The sequence below is a fragment of the Delphinapterus leucas genome, chromosome 1 (assembly GCF_059928025.1).
Source record: "Delphinapterus leucas isolate spDelLeu-1000000601 "Yukka" chromosome 1, BTC_Dleu_Yukka2, whole genome shotgun sequence".
Lineage (NCBI taxonomy): Eukaryota > Metazoa > Chordata > Mammalia > Artiodactyla > Monodontidae > Delphinapterus > Delphinapterus leucas.
In genome coordinates this window covers 56,098,233-56,115,885 of record NC_143129.1, presented here as the reverse complement: position 1 = coordinate 56,115,885, position 17,653 = coordinate 56,098,233, and the positions used below count along the sequence as shown (strand labels likewise).

Genomic DNA, 17,653 nt, shown 5'->3' with positions numbered 1-17,653 from the left:
CAGATTTGATGGAGAAATTAAAACCTTTACAGATAAGCAAAAGCTGAGAGAGTTCAGCACCACCAAACCAGCTTTACAACAAATGCTAAAGGATCTTCTCTAGACAAGAAACACAAGAGAAGGAAAAGACCTACAATAACAAACCCAAAACAAGAGAATGGGAATAGGAACATACATATCGATAATTACCTTAAATGTAAATGGATTAAATGCTCCCACCTAAAAACATAAAGTGGCTGAATGGATATAAAAACAAGACCCATATATATGCTGTCTACGACCCACTTCAGACCTAGGGACACATACAGACTGAAAATGAGGGGATGGAAAAAGATATTCCATGCAAATGGAAACCAGAAGGAAGCGGGAGTAGCAATTCTCATATCAGACAAAATAGACTTTAAAATAAAGACTATTAGAAGAGACAAAGAAGGACACTACATAATGATCAAGGGATCAATCCAAGAAGAAGATATAACAATTGTAAATATGTATGCGCCTAACGCAGGAGCACCTCAATACATAAGGCAAATACTAACAGCCATAAAAGGAGAAATCGACAGTAACACATTCATAGTAGGGGACTTTAACACCCCACTTTCACCAAAGGACAGATCATCCAAAATGAAAATAAGAAAACACAAGCTTCAAATGATACATTAAACAAGATGGACTTAATTGATATTTATAGGACATTCCATCCAAAAACAACAGAATACACATTTTTCTCAAGTGCTCATGCAACATTCTCCAGGATAGATCATATCTTGGGTCACAAATCAAGCCTTGGTAAATTTAAGAAAATTGAAATTTTATCAAGTATCTTTTCCGACCACAATGCTATGAGACTAGATATCAATTACAGGAAAAGACCTGTAAAAAATACAAACACATGGAGGCTAAACAATACACTACTTAATAACGAAGTGATCACTGAAGAAATCAAAGAGGAAATAAAAAAATACCTAGAAACAAATGACAATGGAGACACGATGACCCAAAACCTATGGGATGTAGCAAAAGCAGTTCTAAGAGGGAAGTTCATAGCAATACAATCCTACCTCAAGAAACAGGAAACATCTCAAATAAACAACCTAACCTTACACCCAAAGCAATTAGAGAAAAAAGAACAAAAAACCCCCAAAGTTAGCAGAAGGAAAGAAATCATAAAGGTCAGATCAGAAATAAATGAAAAAGAAATGAAGGAAACGATAGCAAAGATCAATAAAACTAAAAGCTGGTTCTTTGAGAAGATAAACAAAATTGATAAACCATTAGCCAGACTCATCAAGAAAAAAAGGGAGAAGACTCAATAGAATTAGAAATGAAAAAGGAGAAGTAAGAACTGACACTGCAGAAATACAAAAGATCATGAGGGATTACTACAGGCAACTCTATGCCAATAAAATGGACAACCTGGAAGAAATGGACAAATTGTTAGAAATGCACAACCTGCCAAGGCTGAATCAGGAAGAAATAGAAAATATGAACAGACCAATCACAAGCACTGAAATTGAAACTGTGATTAAAAATCTTCCAAAAAACGAAAGCCCAGGACCAGATGGCTTCACAGGCGAATTCTATCAAACATTTAGAGAAGAGCTAGCACCTATCCTTCTCAAACTCTTCCAAATTATAGCAGATGGAGGAACATTCCCAAACTCATTCTACGAGGCCACCATCACCTTGATACCAAAACCAGACAAGGATGTCAAAAAGAAAGAAAACTACAGGCCAATATCACTGATGAACACAGATGCAAAAATCCTCTACAAAATACTAGCAAACAGAATCCAGCAGCACATTAAAAGGATCATACACCATGATCAAGTGGGGTTTATTTCAGGAATGCAAGGATTCTTCAATATACACAAATCAATCAGTGTGATACACCATATTAACAAATTGAAGGAGAAAAACCATATGGTCATCTCAATAGATGCAGAGAAAGCTTTTGACAAAATTCAACACCATTTATGATAAAAACCCTCCAGAAAGTAGGCATAGAGGGAACTTTCCTCAACATAATAAAGGCCATATATGACAAACCCACCGCCACCATCGTCCTCAATGGTGAAAAACTGAAAGCATTTCCACTAAGATCAGGAGCAAGACAAGGTTGCCCACTCTCACCACTCTTATTCAACATAGTTTTGGAAGTTTTAGCCACAGCAATCAGAGAAGAAAAGGAAATAAAAGGAATCCAAATTGGAAAAGAAGAAGTGAAGCTGTCACTGTTTGCAGATGACATGATGCTATACATAGAGAATCCTAAAGATGCTACCAGAAAACTACTAGAGCTAATCAATGAATTTGGTAAAGTAGCAGATACAAAATTAATGCACAGAAATCTCTGGCATTTCTATACACTAATGATGAGAAATCTGAAAGTGAAATCAAGAAAACACTCCCATTTACCGTTGCAACAAAGAGAATAAAATATCTCGGAATAAACCTACCTAAGGAGACAAAAGACCTGTATGCAGAAAATTATAAGACACTGATGAAAGAAATTAAGGATGATACAAATAGATGGAGAGATACACCATGTCCTTGGATTGGAAGAATCAACATTGTGAAAATGACTCTACTACCCAAAGCAATCTACAGATTCAATGCAATCCCTATCAAACTACCACTGGCATTTTTCACAGAAGTAGAACAAAAAATTTCACAATTTGTATGGAAACACAAAAGACCCCGAATAGCCGAAACAATCTTGAGACCGAAAAACAGAGCTAGAGGAATCAGCCTCCCTGACTTCAGACTATACAAAGCTACAGTAATCAAGACAGTATGGTACTGGCACAAAAACAGAAATATAGATCAATGGAACAGGATAGAAAGCCCAGAGATAAACCCATGCACATATGGTCACCTTATCTTTGATAAAGGAGGCAGGAATGTACAGTGGAGCAAGGACAGCCTCTTCAATAAGTGGTGCTGGGAAAACTGGACAGGTACATGTAAAAGTATGAGATTAGATCACTCCCTAACACCATACACAAAAATAAGCTCAAAATGATTAAAGACCTAAATGTAAGGCCAGAAACTATCAAACTCTTAGAGGAAAACATAGGCAGAACACTCTATGTCATAAATCACGGCAAGATCCTTTTTGACCCACCTCCTAGAGAAATGGAAATAAAAACAAAAATAAACAAATGGGACCTAATGAAACTTCAAAGCTTTTGCACAGCAAAGGAAATCATAAACAAGACCAAAAGACAACCCTCAGAATGGGAGAAAATATTTACAAATGAAGCAACTGACAAAGGATTAATCTCCAAAAAATTTACAAGCAGCTCATTCAGCTCAATAACAAAAAACAAACAACCCAATCCCAAAATGGGCAGAAGACCTAAATAGACATTTCTCCAAAGAAGATATACAGACTGCCAACAAACACATGAAAGAATGCTCAACATCATTAATCATTAGAGAAATGCAAATCAAAACTACAATGAAATATCATCTCACACCAGTCAGAATGGCCATCATCAAAAAATCTAGGAACAATAAATGCTGGAGAGGGTGTGGAGAAAAGGGAACACTCTTGCACTGCTGGTGGGAATGTGAATTGGTACAGCCACTATGGAGAACAGTATGGAGGTTCCTTAGAAAACTACAAACAGAACTACCATATGACCCAGCAATCCCACTACTGGGCATATACCCTGAGAAAACCAGAATTCAAAAAGAGTCATGTATCAAAATGTTCATTGCAGCTCTATTTACAATAGCCAGGAGATGGAAACAACCTAAGTGTCCATCATCGGATGAATGGATAAAGAAGATGTGGCACATATATACAATGGAATATTACTCAGCCATAAAAAGAAATGAAGTTGAGCTATTTGTAATGAGGTGGATGGACCTAGAGTCTGTCATACAGATTGAAGTAAGTTAGAAAGAGAAAGAGAAATACCGTTTGCTAACACATATATATGGAATTTAAGGGGAAAAAATGTCATGAAGAACCTAGGGGTAAGATGGGAATAAAGACACAGACCTACTAGAGAATGGACTTGAGGATATGGGGAGGGGGAAGGGTAAGCTGTGACAAAGCGAGAGAGTGGCATGGACATATATACACTACTAAACGTAGTGTATATATATGTATATATACCAAAGAGAGTGTCATGGACATATATACACTACCAAACGTAAAATAACTAGTGGGAAGCAGCCGCATAGCACAAGCTCGGTGCTTCGTGACCACCTAGAGGGGTGGGAGGGAGGGAGACGCAAGAGGGAAGAGATATGGTAACATATGTATATGTATAACTGATTCATTTTGTTATAAAGCAGAAACTAACACACCATTGTAAAGCAGTTATACTCCAATAAAGATGTAAAAAAGGGCTGCCCTGGTGGCGCAGTGGTTCAGAGTTCGCCTGCCGATACAGGGGACACGGGTTTGTGCACCGGTCCGGGAAGATCCCACCTGCCGCGGAGCAGCTGGGCCCGTGAGCCGTGGCCGCTGAGCCTGCGCGTCCGGTGCCTGTGCTCCGCGACGGGAGAGGCCTTAGCGGTGAGAGCCCTGCGTACCGCAAAAAAAAAAAAATGAAAAACAAAAATTACATTGGTGGAAATCTCTCTGCCTGTTTACCTATTTTTAAAATATAGCAAAGGTAGTATTTTCATTGCAGTGCCTCTCAAACTTTAATGTGCATCTGAGTCATCTGGGGATTTTGGTAAAATGCAGATTCCTTACTGAGTAGATCTGCAGTAGGACTGAAAATTCTGCATTTCTAGCAGGCTTCCAGGTGTTGCTGATGTTTCTGGTCCTAGGATCATTTTGAGTAGCAAGACTCTAGAGTTTTGATTCTCAAACTTATTTGATCATAAGAAGCTTTTTTTTTCCCCTAGAGAGTATACCTCCAATTACTTATCTTACTGGTGTATTTTCTTACATCATCCAGTAGTATATGTGGACTATCAAAATACATTAAAGGAACATATACATTTTTCTGGTATATAATGTGAGGGGAGGCATTGTCTAAGCAATTTAGTCTTTTTTTTTCTTGAGATATAATTGACACGTAACATGTTAGTTTCCGGATTCCATCTTTGTATGTATTGTGAATAGAGCACCACAGTGAGTCTGGTTAACATGCATCACCACACATACGATAGTTACAGTTGTTTTTTTCTCTTGTGGTGGGAACTTTTAAGATCTCCTCTGTTAGCACCTTTGAAATATATAATATAGTATTAACTGTAGAAAGCTTTTAGAAATATTTTGTACTGACAGAATACCAGCAGACATTTATGAGATATAATGTATGCTTATTTCGAGGGTAGGCAAACTAGAGCCCACAGGCCAAATCCAGCCCACCACATGTTTTTAAAAATAAAGTTGTATTGGACCGTAGCCACACCTAGTTACTTATATATTGTCCATGGCTGCTTTCCTGCTACACCAGCAGAGTTGAGTAGTTGCAATAGAGACCATATGGCCCACAAAGCCTGAAATATTTACAGTCTGGTCCTTCACAGAAAAAGTTTGCTGACCCTTGCTTAGATTAAAGTAAGCAGAAAATAAAAAGTTTTCAAAGATTGACTTGATAGATTTAAAAAAAAACAACTTTTAAAATGATTTTCAACTTTGAGGAATGGAGCATCAGAACCACCTGAGGAGCTTTTTCAAAACACTGGTGCACTTCATTCCTTTCAGCCCTCAGCAGTTGATACATCCTTGAATGCGTGAGTGTGTGTGTGTGTGTGTGTGTGTGTGTGTGTGTGTAGGTGGGGAGTGGTGTGGTTTGGGGGACATTGGTAGTTTGAGAATCTTCTCAAATGATTCTGATTCATAAATGTGTTCTTTCCCCTATTAAGACATTTTTTAATAGAAGAACCATAAAAACCCATTATTTTATTAATAACAAAGAACAGATACATTGAAATAAGACAGGGTACATAATATATACCAGCATTCATCAGAATGCATACATCATTATAACACACAATGATGCTGCCTTCCAATTTTAATATTGCTATAGCATTTTGTAAAGTTTTTTTTAAGGGTGATAGTTCAAATATTGTTAGCATTGAAATTACCATGCTTCTCATACCGAAGTGTTGATTAATAATTTTTTAATATAACGTATTCGAATCTTGGTGCTTCAAAATAAGCTATCCCAGCCAAAGCCTTGTACTTTACTCATGTTTCAGGTTCAGGGATTTATTTTATACTTTGTTTTGTAGTTTTGCCAGCTTGAAGTTAGCTAATGGTGGTTCTTGGGTAGAGGGGATTCTAAAGTGATTTTTCTTTGCAGATTCATCAATGGGTTTCACTTTTTTTATGTTGTGTAGGAACAAAAATTCTTTGAGTGAATAAAGTCTGAGCATTTGGGAATGCTTTTCTCTTCAGATTGCTAAGTGGAATTGTAAGGGAAAGAAGTTTGTATGATTTTTTTATAAATATTGTATTCTTAACAAAAATCTCTTTACTGCATTATAAGCACTAAATCTCAAGAACTTTGTGTTTCATTCATTTCACTTATTTTCACAGAACTTCATAGCAACCGAAGTACTCAAGCTGTTCAGTCTTAAAAAGGAGCCAAACCACAAAACAGATTGGCAGAAAATGATGAAATTTGGAAGAAAGAAAAGAGACCGAGTGGATCATATCCTGGTCAGTGTATATAACTGAACTATTTTTATTTTGACCATCTTTTCCAAAATCAGAATGTAGTTAGATTTTAAAAGGAAAGGGAATATAATTGATCTTAAGTCTATGACAGTAAATCCTTAAAGCCCTCGTGTGCTGCATTTCTTTCTGCCCCTCAGTTTTGGAAATTGCTTTCTTTTGAATTCAGTAGATGAATATTTAACTTAACAGTATTTTTGTGGGTGTGGAGAACTTGAGAAATAAAAAGTTGAGTGGAAGCAAACTTAAGGTTCTGAATTGAAGAGACCAGTGTGGACTAGGGCCAGACTCCCTGAGTTTAGATCCCTGTTCTGGCACTTTACTTGGTGTGTAATCTTGGACAGATTAACCTCTTTGTGCCGCATTTTCCTATCTGCAAAATGAAGATGATATAATAGTACCTACCTGATAAAATTATTAAGAGAATTAATTGAGTATTTATATATGTGTATAGAACAGTGCCCTGCACGTAACTCAATAAATATTAGCTGTTATTTCATCATCATTATTATTATCCAGAACTTTAGCTGAATAGGGGTTATTCCATTTTGCAATGTATTTTCTATCATTAGAGAAGTGCCTATCAAACAACAACACCAAAAAAAAGAAAAAAGGAAGGGGGAAAAAAGGTCTTTTATTCTTTCTTCCCTAAAAGAATGTTAAGATGTTAAGTAGTAGCAGACCTTAGGAAATTCAGATGTTAATTGATTCAGGTTTATTTCCAGATATTTTCTCTCTGGACTTTATATCTTGTCTATATTTATATTCATATCATGAAAAAAAACTGTAATGCTTAAATTTATCAGTTTTCCCCAAGTATGTACCTTTCTAGTGCTTCATTTACTCAGTAATAACTTCACTAGATAAACATTTGTTAAACATTCTTTCTCATGTCTTACTTGATCCTCACAATAGTTGTATGAGGTAGGATGGACTAATGTTACTCTGTTTTACAAATGAGGAAGTTTAGATTCAAAGATACTAAGTAACTTGCCCATCAAATAAGAGCCAGGACTTTAACCAATTAGTTCTTCATAGATCTTGGCCTCTCAAGGTGAACTTGCTCTCATATTTCTACAATAGCTTAGAGTTTGAGTTATTATTAATTACCAAGATGTTACTTCTTCCACTTTTTAAGAAAAAAGCACATCAAGAGACATTCATTTACCCTACTATCAGTTGAATTGATCATATTCCCTATAAATCATCTCTGTGCATGCATTTAGTCAAGAATTGTGCTACTTAGGACTGATGTTACAATAGTAAGCAAAATAGACATAGACCCTGCCTTCATGGATTTACAGTTTGCTGGCAGAAGCTAGCCATTAATATATAATTTATACAAGTGTGTAATTATAAATTAAATGATAAAAATAGAAGAATAGGGAGCTGTTGTAAAAGCATATGGAGGAGACTGGTCTGATGAGGATGGTCAGGAAAGGCTTCCCTGAGGAAGTGACAGCTGAGCTGAGATCTTAAAGATGAATAAGCATTAACTGAGTTCCGTGATAGAGAGAAGAGCAATTCAGGGAGAGGAGACTACACGTGCGAAGTCCTGAAATGGGAAGGAGCATGGAACTGAAATGTCAGTGTGGCTGGAGAGTGAGTTGAAATACCTGGGCCTATGTAACTTTTTTCATGAGTTCACGCTTCTTAATGTTTAGTGAAATGATACTGTTAGCAACTTGAGTTAATTATTAACAAGAAATGCTAAATAAACTGGTCACCCTCCCTACTATTAGATTTAGCCACCTCTGGCATTTGGATATTCTAATGCTTGTACATTTTAGAGAGATTGAGATTTAAAACAACAGTTTTCATGACACATAAAACAAAAATTTTGCCACTAGTACAAAAGAAAATGGTCTCAAAAATAGAAATTTCAAATACGTTTTAAAAATCATATTTATTATAAAATAATCATGCTCATTTTAGAAAATTTAAAATACTGATTAGTCAAAAGAAAATAATCATGACAACCTTATCACCTAGATAACTCTTAATTATTTTGATATATAGACTTAGAGTTTCTTTTTATACTGAGAATTTTTTTTAAACATTTGGGATCATAGTCTCTTTTGTATTCTGATTGTTTTTGCTTAATTAAACGTGGATGTTTTTCCTTATTTTTAAATGTTCCTTTATTTTATATCATTTTTATTTATTTATTTTTTTTGCGGTACGCGGGCCTCTCACTGCTGTGGCCTCTCCCGCCGCAGAGCACAGGCTCCGGACGCCCAGGCTCAGCGGCCATGGCGCACAGGCCCAGCCGCTCCACGGCATGTGGGATCCTCCCGGACCGGGGCACGAATCTGTGTCCCCTGCATCGGCAGGCGGACTCCCAACCACCACGCCACCAGGGAAACCCTTTATATCATTTTTAAATAAATTTATTCCATTTTATTTTTTGTGGAAATATAGCAGTCCATTGTAGAATTATGTAACAAAACAGACAAAACTCAAGGAGCTTTTGCTCTAGTTAAGGAGACAGATAAGTAAGAAAAATAAATACAGAGAGAGGGAATAAGGGAATACTGGGGTGATTTGACTTACATTTTAACAGGACCCCTCTGGCTGCTGTGTTGAGGATAGACTGAAGCAAAGGTGGGAGTAAGGAGGCCAGGAGTTTATTGTCATAATCCAGGCAAGTGATAATAGTGGCTAAGACCAGTTTGGTGGCATTGGAGATGGTGAGAACAGTTTTCAAAGCAGAACAACAGAACTGCTGATAAATCGAATGTGGAATATAAGAGAAAGAGAGGTATTAAGAATAACTCCATTGGGTTGATGTGAATCGCTGAGGAAGGGAATTGCCTTTTGCTGATTTGAGGAAGACTGAGAGAAGCAGGTTTGGAAGGAACATCAGGAGTTCTGTTTTGAATGTATTAAATTTGAAATGTCTAATAAACATCCAAATGGAGATACTGAGTAGGCTATTAGATATGAGCCTGGAGCTCAGGCAAGAGACGTAGGCTGGAGATGTGAATTCGGGAGTGGTGACATATAGATGGTAGTCAAAGCCAAGAAAGAGAGTGTAGACCAAGAGAGAGGAGGTCCAAGGACTGCTTCTTGACAAATTCCAATGTTTCGAGAGTTAAGAAGGTGAGGAGGAACCAACAGAGACTAAGGAGCAGCCGATGGGTAGAACCAGGAGGGTGTGAGGTCCTGGAAGCCAGGTGAAAGTGTTTCAAGGGGGAAGAATGAATCACCTGTGTCAAGTGCTGCTCATTGGTCAAGTAAAATAACGACTGAGAATTTACCATTGGATTTAGCAATGTGGAGGTCTTTGTTGATCTTAACATCAATACAGGTAGTTTTTGTGGCATGGATAAAGTAAAAGCTTGATTTGAGTAGGTTTCAAGAGAGAATGAAAGACAAATTAAGGAGAGCAAAATTGGACACTTCAAACGAGTTTTTTTGTGAAGAGAAAAATGGAGGGAAATGGTAACAAGAGAAGGGCTCTTTTAGCTTGAAAGAGATATGCCGATAGGAAAAAATTGTGATGATGCAGAGGAGAAAGGAGAACTGCTGGAGCAGTGTTCCTGAATAGACACAGATGGAATCCATGCAAGTGGAGGGGTTGGCCTCAAACTGAATATCAATTGCCCTTCTAAAACAATTCTAACATGATAACCTGTTATATTTAATATTTCATAATAAACAGTTGCTTTTTCCAGATTAAGAAATGTATAATTTAGCTGTTGTTGCTTGGACTAGGAAAGTCCTTAATCAGTCTGTCTTTAGCCATTATGTGAGGTGAGTAAAATACAAAGAATGTATTTTTTAGATGTTAAAGGCCTCTGTTGGCCAAAAAAGAAGAGAAATCTTTTGGCTCTGGTTCTCCTTTACTATCCCCTTACCACTTCACAAAGATATTGATTAATTTACATCTTAAGTTGGCTAAGAATATGGGCTATTTTTAGCGATGTATTCTCAAAGTATATATGATGTGGAATGAGTAAAAGTAATTAGACCAACTTTTGTATATCCTTTATATACAGTAGCCCTGGGAAATCTCCCTACTGTAGGTAGAATTGCATTTAAAATGACAAATCCTGTAGTGAAACTACCTAGCTAATGATTAAATCTCCTTTACAGATTAAGATCTGATAAGGTACTCAGCAGCTCCTGAGTTTTTACTTACTGTTGATAAGTTCTTTCTCATACTAAGCCTAAATTGGTTTTCACGTAATGAATTATAATTTGCTTTTACAGCTTTAAGGCTTTACATAACAATTTTAATTCTTCCTGCATGCCTTTGAAGCGGCTGTAATGTTTCTCAGTCTTTTTCTCCCTATTAAACATTGATATTCTCTCCTGTTGTCTGATAGCATTTTTTTGAGCCCGTTTTAACCTCATCAGCTTTAGCTCTTTGTCAGTGTCCCTCCTTAAATACACTGCTCAGAATTGACCATATACAGGCATATCTCATTTTATTGCACTTTGCTTTATTGTGCTTCCTAGCTACTGCAGGGTTTTTTTGTTTGTTTGTTTGTTTGTTTTAACAAATTGAAGGTTTGTTGACGCCTTGCCACATACCCGTCAACCCCAGCCAAGGGTGCATGTCTGGCAGCGCTGCTCTCCCACACTCCAGAATGGTGTGGCCTCTCATCCAAGAGTCTTCTCGTTTCCTCGAGCCAGGAATCAGAGCACAGGTTCCCCTCTTCACTTCCGCTGCCTTTTTCAAGAGGAAATTGTGATAAGTGCAAGTTAGGAGCTTGTTGTCACATGGCTTTTGGCAAGTTAGACTTTTGGTTAGAGACCCTCGACACCGCAATTAACTTTGTTGAATTTGTGACTAAAACAGCGTTTACAATCTACTTTCTCCACCTGGCCTCCATCTCACTCACAATATCATTACATACAATAAGTCTAACATGTTTCTCTTATAAGTAGTTTTTAAAAATTTTATTGTAAACAAGCAAAACGTCTTGGGCAGTTCATTCTAATTTGATTCCTTTGGTTTACCTTAGGAATCCCCAAATCCGAAAATGCAAAAAGAGCATTTTATATAAAATATAATACAACAGTGACTTTTAAAATAAACTTAAGCAATAGTACATTTAAAGAATACTCCAATACCAAAAAAAAAATGGGGGGGGTGGAATTCCCTCACGGTCCAGTGGTTAGCACTTGGCGCTTTCACTGCTGAGGCCTGGGTTCAGTCCCTGGCCAGGGAACTAAGATCCCACAAGCCACGCGGTGTGGCCAAAGAAAAAAACAAAACTCCAATGAATATGAAATTTTACTCATTTATTTACATACTCCAGAATCGTATCTAATATTGTCTTTGGATATATGCATTTTATAATTGTAAATCCATATATCTGAAAATTTGCATTCTTCTACGTATTCTCCTATGTTGACAGAGACAACATTCTTGTAATCCTCAATATCTATAAAAATACTGGAATATTGTCAAGGTTGACAGATTTGAAGCCAGTTTTTATTCGACAGTTGAGTTTTTTCAAACTTTTTGCAGCTTTAAAAGAGCTATTGATGTCATCATATAAATTACCTTTTTTTCTCTGACTTATTTCCTTGGGTTGTAGTCCGACGCGTGGGGTTGCAAAGTTAGTGAGTATCATTGATTCCTATCTTTTGTGTGACAGTGATTTTCTAACCTTTCTGTTTTCTAAATTCTAGGTACAGGAGCTCCACGAGGAGGAGGCACAGTGGGTGAACTATGATGAGGATGAGTTGTGTGTGAAGATGCAGCTAGCTGATGGGATCTTTGAGACCTTGATCAGAGATACTGTTGATGTTCTGAATCAGATCAGTGAAAAACAGGGGAGAATGCTACTTGTGTGACATCTTGCAAATAAATCGAACACTGAGTGCTAATATGAGTCCTGGGCCTTTCTGCCTCCTGATATACACCCCATCTCCATCATAGCAAGAGTGCTTCTGGACCTTGTACCTGTTCTTAAAGACTACTGGTTTGGAGTTCATGGGACAATGAGGTATATCTGGTATTACAGCCTTAGCCTTTAGAGACTGTCCACTGGAATAATTGGTTGTTTTCGGTGGGCAGGGTCTGATGTTGACACACAGTGTAATCCGACACCTCTTGTTAGCATCCCTACTGGGTCTCAGATGAGGGCTGAAAGCACCAGACTTACCTCTTAGCTTAGACTAGGGTATCATTTCCTTGAGTCTGAAGTCAAGCAAGAGAGGTATATAGATGTGCATCATACCATTTTTGAAATGTAATCCTGGTTTATACCATGAAAGTCATAAATGGACATTATAGTCTCTAAACAGTATTAAACCCTGAACTACTTTCAGATAGGCAAGTTTAGTAATGTGTGCCTATTTCCCATTGTGGAGTTCATTTCATTTTGTTTTGAAGACCATTTTCTTCCATTATTGCAGTTGAGCAGCACCAAGTGGACTGTCAAGTTAACAGACATCAGTGGTAGCCTTGCTTCCTGAGCATCATCTAAAGAATTTTAAACTTTTGCATTATTCTTAGTTTTTTCTCTGTGAGCATGAAAACAAAGAAGTGCCCCCACTGAAGACTGGGCTCACAGGACTGGTGCAGGGCTGGTTCTTCCACCCCTTGTCTACCCCTGCACTTTTCTTACTTCTTCTGAACCTCTGCCAGCTGCTCCCAGAATCACAGATCCTCAGGACCATCTCAGGCATCGAGGCATGGCAGAAGTGGAAATAATTCATTTTGGCCTTCAAACTTTAAGCTCCCATATCTCCCCAAGAAGTCAGAGACGCTGTTACTTGAATGATTTAGGAAATGAGTGTGTGCACCAAAGACAAAAAGATATTGTCTATTGTTTGTGTGCTTGTTTTACGCTATAGAACATTTTTTTAATTTATTTTAAGATAAATTATTAAGTTGAAAATGTATGTCCCTATTCAGAAGTGAAAGATTCTTCTTGTAATAGTTAAACTTCTGTCTTGAAGCTTCTATGGTTCGTAGTCTTTGCACAGGAAACTTACGGTTTTAACAAACCCATACACATATTGAAGAAGGCAGTTTAATTCAGTAAAAAGAAGATGAGCTCTTCTAAGATCACCTGCAGTAGCAGGAATGGGGTAAAATGATTTAAAGACACTGTAAAATTCAGTTCTGCCTCTCTTGCAGCATTGCTTCTCACAACTATTACCTGTATCTGAAAAAAATATATAGACTCCAGCTGCTATGTTAGAGCATGTGTGATGCTCTCCTGGGACCTCAGTACCCTGCCTTCTTGACTGGTTTCTCTGAATCAGTCCTATCCTTCTTCAAGTAATCTAGAAGAATGTGGATAATCTTAGGCGTGAATGTAAATGCCTTAATATTGAAGGTCCTGATTAGAAGCATGATATAAGACATCCACTGGATTCATACTTACAAATATCCTGGAATGTTATAACTTCAAAATATGTTAGGAAAACCCCAAAGATGGTATAATCTTTAAGTGTGCATGTTCATTCATTTCTGCCTCTTTCCTCCAAACTTGCCTTTGCATCTCCAATGTTTCACTATGCACACTTCCATTCCTCTTTGGTTCCATCTTGTCATTATGAGAAACTTATTGAAATAATCATTGGAATACTTGCATTTTGCACAATGACTGGTATGATAGCTCTTGACAAATAAGGAAAGCACTGAAATGTTGTGATTGGGTCTCAGATTGATGTTGCCAGCATGTCTTCTAGGCTTTTGATGTTGAGCTCTAGTCTTGTAGCCATAATGAGCAAATTGACTAAGAGAAGCTAGGGTTTCTTGGGGTTATTAACCAGTAGTGTGGAGATATTATTTTCATGTGGCCAAGGAAAAGCGAAGCCTTTTCTTTTCAGTTTGTGTTATTTGGAAGACGGAAAAACATCTTGTCTACATCCTTTGGCTGTTTGTAGGATTACATAGTCCTTATGATACTGAAACTTTACAGCTGCTGTAAATTTTTTATAAATGAATATGAAAATAATATAATAGGAATATAGGTTGTTTTTCTACATACTCATTATTTGGACCCAAATAAATTTTTAATAATGTTTATCTTTACTCTTTATGACATTGTGATTCCAAAAATGAAAAAAATGATATAAGTCCACGGAATCAGCAACCTGGACTTAAAGTTCCCTGGTAAGAATGCTGCCAAGAATGTGGCAGTAGCAGTCCTAACATACTCCAGCTGTCTTTACTGTCTTGAGAATCCTGGGTTCCAGATAAAAGAGGCAGGAATGGATCAGTCTTACTCTTTGCTAGAAATGATTATTCATAGTTTGGTAGCAGAAAACAAAGGAATCTATAATTAGCAGGTTTCTTATTGCTTTAACTATTTGGGTATAATTGAAAAGGGGTTAATTGTTAGCATTAGGAATGATAAACATGGATACCCAGCCACTCGTTCCATATTGGGATCTTTTTAATCAAGCTCTGCCTCTTAACCAAGAATCTAAATATTCCCTCTTTGTAATCTTTGTTCCTTCTCCCCACATTCCCATCCTCTTTCACTCTTTCTTCATAATTCCTCTAAGAAAAAGATCTTTGCATCAGCAGTAATATCTTTTAGAATAATAGCACTATCAGAATTTAGCAGTAAACCAACATATAGGCTTCAGATTTATTTCTGAGTCCAAAATAATTTGTGCTATCCAGGGTACTTCACTCTGGGTTAAATAAGTACAGGGTATAGATTCCCTCTTCAGGTCTAAACAGGAATTTTTACTCTAGGGAAAAGTGGGAAGAGCTCAAAAGTAGTTAATAAGGAAGGTAATTTGTGTTTCTTTTATGTAAAAGAAAGGAAAATTCCTTCTGTGACTACAGGTCTCTGAGAAATTACCTTTCAGAAGAGATTTCATCGCTCATAAGAGTGTTGTGGCCTATTGATAGAAACAATTTTGTTCACTTTCTTGTCTTGAAAAAAAAAGTGGCCTTAGCTTTTTGCAATACTTGAATAAAGTGTGTACTCGCACAGCGTTAGAGACTCATAACTTTTCTGCAAGAAGTTCAAACTTACATCTTCTTTTACTACCTTAAGAATACTAGTGAATAAAACATTAATTCAAAGAGCAAATGATAGAAACTACAATGATGTTTAATGCAAATTGTAGAAATTTACATGTTTACAAATCATCTTAAACTGGTTGTGCAGCAATTCAATAAACTGTATTATAAAAATGTGAAGAAACAATGTAAACTGATGTAAAGGAGGTACTGTCATTTTAATTAACCTATATTTAATAGCTTTTCCCTCTGAACTTTGCAAAGCCTTCTCGGTAAACACATTGCAAAGCATTCCCTGGGAGGCCCCGCCTCCCTGTGTGTACTGTATTGTGCAGACATGAAAAACAAACCCGTTTACTGTGTATGTGTAAATAGCCTGGTCATCAGGCCTTTTTCAGTCAATAGTCACATCCAGTGCAACTTGGCACAGAAGACTTAGGGTGTGGTTTGTAAGTATGATCTGTAAAATAACTGGGATGAGTTCCCATGTACACCTGTGTAAATAGATTTGTTAACTGAAATGTACTTTAAGAAAAGATGAAATGTGTAAATAAACTGATTTGTAAATTAATTTCATGTCAGGTGTTCATTTTTTCACCTTCTGAGCCAAGTTTAGAAAGCTAGTCTCCATAAAATTCACTTCTGATCTGTTATTGGGTGGCAGAGCACTCATGATCGAGCAAAAGAGTAAAGACGAGCTGCGCGTAGGACCTGTTTACATAAATGCCATCCCCACGTCCATCTGAGCAGCCTGGGCTTTGACATTCATAACTCACTCCTTCAACAGTCCTTGCACCCACCTTCGTGTTCTGAGCGCTGTGCCCAGTGCAGTGGAGAGAGCAGACGACAGACATGATCCCTGACCTTGGGGAGCTTAAAGTCTAATGAAAGAGAGTCATCAAAAAATAATTTCAAAAACAATGTATGCTAAATTGTGGCAAGCCCTGCAAAGGAAGCATACGCTGGTTTGAGAATATATATTTAATACAAGGACCCAACAAGAGTAGGGGAGTGAGTCAGAGAAGAGTTCCCTGCTGAATTATAACTTTGTGTTCTATATCGATGGACTTCTCCCCTGTAATTCAAGGCAGATGTCTTCTCTCCCAAATGACTTGAATTCTGATCACCCTTTACAAAGTAACATGTGGAAATGTCACACAATTAAGTGGGTGACAAGGAAGAACAACCATCTGATGAGGTGTGGCTATAATTTATTTCTAGAAATATAAGCTTGGAGATTAGAGCTAGAAGAATAAAAGAATTGCCAAGGTGGAAACGGTTGCCATTCAGGATTATGAATCATCTCTGGTCCAGCAAGTTAAACGTAACCACCATCATCTCACCTGAATTCCTCTGGTAGCCTCCTGATGGCTATCCCTCTTACAGCTTTAACTCCTACACAACCATGTACATTAAAGAAATTCTCAGAAAAAGATCCCATATTGCAGCAAGTTCTAAGTTCTTCTGACTCTTATAAAACATATTTGAGTGCCCACAATGTGCCAGATACTTTTTGTTGGTAAGTCACGATAGTAATGACAGCTTGAATCTTGGAAAAAAGACCAAGTACCTGTTTCCTTGAATCAAAATATATGAAAATAGTATTGATAGATGGGAGGATGGTGGTTGACACAGCAGAGCCAGGAATGGTGAGACCAACACTGGTGAGACTTACAGAGGTGAGTGCTGGAGAAGCAAGCCAGTGCTCTATAAAATCACAGAAAAGCTCAGAAATTGGAGGCAGCGGCTGCCACAGAGAAAGCTGTGAGGTGTGGCATTGTTTCATTGGGTGGCCAGGCTGTGGAGCCAAGATTAAAAGGCAGGTAAGTGCTACCCAGGGGAGAGACCAGTGCGTAAATCCGAGGTCACTGAGAACAGACAGCAGCACCCCAAGCTCAAGGTACTGAGTTTCCTTACAGAAAGAGAGGAGAGAAAGCACACAACATCCGGTCCCTTGCAATGCTTCGGTCCCCCATGGCCAGCAGGTCCCTCCGAGGCCCGGAAGCGTTCCAGGCCCAGGCCCATTCTTAGGTGACCGTGCAGGAGGG

At 37.7% G+C, this 17,653-nt stretch overlaps 1 protein-coding gene across 10 annotated transcripts in view; it reads left to right on the top strand.

Annotated features, from left to right (window-relative positions):
* The window catches only part of CEP350 (centrosomal protein 350), a 137,116-nt gene extending 120,940 nt beyond the window's left edge, over window positions 1–16,176 (top strand). For 8 of the 10 annotated variants that reach the window (XM_089910505.1, XM_089910501.1, XM_022556622.3 and 5 more), the window contains 2 exons: window positions 6,518–6,640; window positions 12,302–16,176. In XM_089910505.1, the coding sequence (XP_089766631.1) occupies window positions 6,518–6,640; window positions 12,302–12,466 (288 nt within the window). In that variant the 3' untranslated portion in view covers window positions 12,467–16,176. The remainder of the gene's footprint in view (window positions 1–6,517; window positions 6,641–12,301) is intronic. The other 2 variants (XR_016392984.1, XR_016392990.1) reach the window with 2 other exon arrangements.
* Window positions 16,177–17,653: the final 1,477 nt, after the last annotated feature.